Source organism: Centruroides sculpturatus, unplaced genomic scaffold, assembly GCF_000671375.1.
Source record: "Centruroides sculpturatus isolate CEXI.00-Female unplaced genomic scaffold, Cexi_2.0 scaffold4530, whole genome shotgun sequence".
Classification (NCBI taxonomy): domain Eukaryota; kingdom Metazoa; phylum Arthropoda; class Arachnida; order Scorpiones; family Buthidae; genus Centruroides; species Centruroides sculpturatus.
Genome location: NW_019390073.1, coordinates 1 through 4,360, shown reverse-complemented (window position 1 = coordinate 4,360; position 4,360 = coordinate 1). Strand labels below are relative to the sequence as shown.

The 4,360-nt window shown below is 30.4% G+C and overlaps 1 protein-coding gene across 2 annotated transcripts; it reads right to left on the bottom strand.

Moving 5' to 3' along the window:
* Nucleotides 1-1,178: 1,178 nt before the first annotated feature.
* On the bottom strand, nucleotides 1,179-4,302 carry LOC111617406 (RAC family serine/threonine-protein kinase homolog). 2 transcript variants are annotated; one of them, XM_023358701.1, is made up of 7 exons: nucleotides 4,243-4,302; nucleotides 4,023-4,160; nucleotides 3,860-3,939; nucleotides 3,349-3,423; nucleotides 3,195-3,271; nucleotides 1,355-1,925; nucleotides 1,179-1,284 (listed from the first exon to the last, which is right to left on the bottom strand). In XM_023358701.1, exons 1-5 carry the CDS (start codon nucleotides 4,274-4,276, stop codon nucleotides 3,266-3,268), a joined length of 333 nt encoding a protein of 110 aa, XP_023214469.1. In that variant the 5' UTR covers nucleotides 4,277-4,302; the 3' UTR covers nucleotides 1,179-1,284; nucleotides 1,355-1,925; nucleotides 3,195-3,265. The 2 variants fall into 2 exon arrangements, with proteins under 2 accessions (XP_023214469.1, XP_023214468.1); XM_023358700.1 differs by lacking the exons at nucleotides 1,179-1,284; nucleotides 1,355-1,925 and having other exon boundaries at nucleotides 2,631-3,423.
* Between the last annotated feature and the right edge of the window lie 58 nt (nucleotides 4,303-4,360).

The following is a 4,360-nucleotide window of genomic DNA, read 5'->3' as shown; positions in this document are numbered from 1 at the left end:
GCAAAAAACCGCATCTAAAATAGTATAAATAGAAGCAGAGTTCTTTACGGTAAGCCTTACGGGGAAGGCTTACCTTAAAGAACTGTCTATCCCCCATGTTTAACGGAATAATATACAGCCTATGTCCATCCTGAAGTTCCATTCTAAATATTGGTGAAAAAATTTTTAAAATCGGATGAGTAGTTTTGGAGATTACCCGCTACATCCAAACTAACATACAAACATTACCTCTTTATTAAATTAGTATAGATTGTTATTTAGTTGATTTAAAGATTTATAAAATTGTTTAAATATATAACGTAATTCATCGTATGTTCATGAAACTATCATGAAATCTTATCGATTCTATAATAACAGTTTTTCTATTGAAACTTCATGATATATAATTATCATGAATTAGCATTTAAAATATAATAACAAATAGAATATAGAATTTTTGTAAAATAATAGGAAGATGCCACAGACTGTATTTCGTACAGTTATGAAATGTCTCATTAGGAAGTACAACTGTTCAAGTACAACGCACCCAGTCAATGAATTTCTATGACTATAGCTTTTACAGCAAAATTTTTGTCAGAATCTTTAGACAGACACAAAAAAATGGTTTCATAAGTTTATTTTAGTGTCAGTCAAACACCATGAAATATGAACGTTAAAACATTTTTTTTTTTTTGTTATTTAACAAAAAGAGAACAAAATTACTAGGCTACGACATGGTCGTATTCGCTCGCTACAATCTCGATGTTTGCAGACAAAACTATTTTTATACATTTTTATTATAATCTAAGCAACCAAATGCCACAACTTACTTAGAAGAATAATTTTTATACGCGATGCTGTAATGTAAAACAGCCAAAAATCTGGACAAGCTATAAGTTTTTTCAAGCATGGGCAAACGAAACTTTTTGTTGGGCAAGCGTGGTCAAACGAAAGGCACCGATTACTTAAAAAAACAGATTTAATTTAAATTTTAAAACAATTTTTTGTGATATTAAAATCAACACAAGAAAAATCAAATAAAAGCATTTATTAGACAACAAGATGTTTACAAACAGAAAGATTCTTTTCCGATTCACATCATATAATAAAATTCGATTGAATCTACGTTCTTAAATTCTTAAAACCGATGCAGACGAGAAAATATCTCCTTGAAGGGGTTTTGAATTAATTGAAATTGCCCTTCTTTTTCAACTGGTTTATGTTTACTTTTAAAGAAATCCTTTTGTAAATCAATTCCTTCGCACTTTCACACGCTTTTAAACATAAAAATCCATTATCCGTAACCTAAAACGATAAATAATACTTAGCAACGTTTATTTGAATTTACATTTTCGTGATAAAAAATTGCACGTACAATTTCCGAATATTCAGCAAACTTTGTCTTGACAATTTCGGTAGACGCAAATTATTCCAGAGATATTGCTTCCATGCGTCTTTTCTTTACTGTATTAACGTTTCTTGAGTTTATTAGACATTTAATGTACTGTATTTAGACAAGGTTGCAGAATTAAAGATACCGAAGATTAATTTCTAGATGTTTTCGATTCGACATAATTCAGAGCAAATTTCTGTTCGCAATTGACACAGATCGAAAGAAGACGTTGATTAGGAATGGACACGAAATGAGTGACACAATAAGTAATGGACAGAAACAGGATGCGTCAAATTCGAGAATGAAAACAATTCGGGAATCAAATTTAAGATAGACACAATCCGGTAGTCAAGTTCGAGTATATTTGAAATGACGTAGTCAAAATCCTTTAAAGGTCAAAATTTGGAAAGTCAAAATCGGTAAAGGTCAAATCCTGGGCAGTCAAAATCGATAAAAAGTCGAATTTTGGAAAGTCAAAATCGGTAAAGATCAAATCCTGGACAGACAAAATCGATGAAAGGTCAATTTCAGTGAGAAGCATTAAACAAAAGATCTGTGAAAATAAAATAAAAATTACTAAGAATTTCATCTACGAATTTTAATCATTTTTAAAATAATAACTTTATTTGTTATTAAGAAACTGAAAATACATTTCTGCCTTGTGTGATTTCTTGCGTACTAAATATAAGTTATTGTGAATGTCAACGTTTTACAACCATCCTGTAATAACATTTAAGTCACTAAACAGAGTAACTGAAAATCTTATCTTTACATCCATTTTTGTTATTTTGCAGTGTTACGAGACAAGTACATTCCCAGGATTTTGTCTCATAGAGAGCAAATGCTATAAATTGATAAACCGATTAAATAAAATTATGGTTCTTAAATAAATTTCTTCTACTTATGTTAATGTCTTCTATCTTCGTAATAAACGCGTAAAACACAAGCAAATAGTGTAGTTTCTCATAGTATTAAAAGAGAAACATAGGTCTATCTTGTCGCACGATAATATTGGTTACTGTGTTTCGATGCATCGGCAATTAAAATAATATTTTAGGCGAAAAATGACTTTTCAGGTCTCTTCTTTACAGGGCGCTTGTTAGGTAAATATATCATCAAATCACTAGCGATTTCATAATATTTGAGGCCTTAGCTAGATATTGAAATATAAGGCACATTTATACAACTGTATACAATGTAAAGCCGTACGATACGATTTTTTGTAAGATTTAAGATCTTTCCAAATACAATACTGGATTTCAGATTTGGACCAATACAGAGTATCGACAATAATACATATGTAATGCCCGAGACCCTAAAAGCCTAGTTACGTATATAACATCGCAATAGCATTAATCTGCTTCTACGTTTTGTCTTGTACATGTCGTAATTTAATTATGTGTTGTTTGTACAACTGGACCATCGACTGTGTAAATTTTAGTATTTATAAAGTGAGAGTGTAAAATTTCTATTCAGTTTATCAGTAAGATTTTCAATTTAGTTTACCGTTGAAAAATCTTTAGTTTTTCAGTTTTAACTTATATCTTTATTGAATTGGATATAACACTTGTTTGGATGAAGAGTAAACCGTCAAATCTCGATATACCGCATTCCAAACAGCGCCAAAGAATACGGGAAAATTATGTGATTCTCGTCAAATCACATAACTTCTGAACTCAAATTTATGTGTAGATTTTAATACTATATGTTGATATTTGAGGAATTTTAGTTTACTGCCACACTCGAATTAGTGCTAATTTGAGAGGCGAAAAAGTGACGCAGCTAAATCGAACTTTGATTAAATGAGCATAGAAATACGTACCTCTTAACCGGCTTCCACATTGATTTCAAGAAAGATCCGAACTTCATTTTCAGTTTATTCTGCCGAAAACCCTAAGTCTGAAAATACAAAAACAAATCAGTTGTTTTATTTCGTAAAGTGACATTCAAATGCGATATTGGAAAATAAAACATACAATTTTGGGCCAAGGCACTTTATGAAAATACTCGTGTTCTCTTATATTTACTTCTAGAGGACGTCTGCAAGGGTCCTGAAATGATCGAAAACAAAAGTAATTAATTCAAATTTACTATTCGAATGATTATGTTTTTGTCTGTGTGTTATTTCGGATAAGATAAATGTTATTAAACTAATTAGCAGCACGTCATTAAAAATTTACTTAATGATATGAAACGAGTTTTCAACATTTTATTGAATATAATCGGTGAATTAATTATAAACAGATTTATGAAAGTCCACAGAAAGACCATATGATTACAATTAACGATATTAATTGAATGAATGCTTTCATACAAGAGAAAACACAAAATTTGCCGTATATATTCATTGTTTTTGGCAACAGAGAAAAGTCGAATGTAGATACATAAGAGAATTACATGCTTCGGTTCGTAAATAAATGTCATTTCGTGCATAAAACGGGGAAAGACAAATATGAATTTGTTAAGTACAGTTAAGTATAATTTTACCTTTTGCAATAGATCATAAATAAAATGTCTGGCATCATCCGATAATGCAGGAGGATACGACATCTTCACATTTAGAGCAGCTGCAAACGCATTTTAATAATAATTATCTTATATTGCAAATATTATTATTATTATTATTATATTAATAATTTTGATACATTACCTCTTATCCGGTCGTAACGGGGCAATAAATACACATTATCAATATCGAAAGCTTCTTTTACATAAATCTCTAGAGGAGTTCTTCCAACCAACGCTTGAAATAACACAATGGCGAACGCCCACCAGTCACAGTAGGAATCTACAAACAATACATTCATTAATACATCCAACAATATGATACAAATGTAAGAATATAATGATGTGAAAGTACAGGTCATTACCATAAGGCTTCCTCTGGAGAATTTCCGGACACATAAATGATAAAGTTCCACAATAATCTCTTGGATTTCGTTCGTACTGAAAAAAGTAATAATAAAATAGTTAAGAGATCGTTAAAAA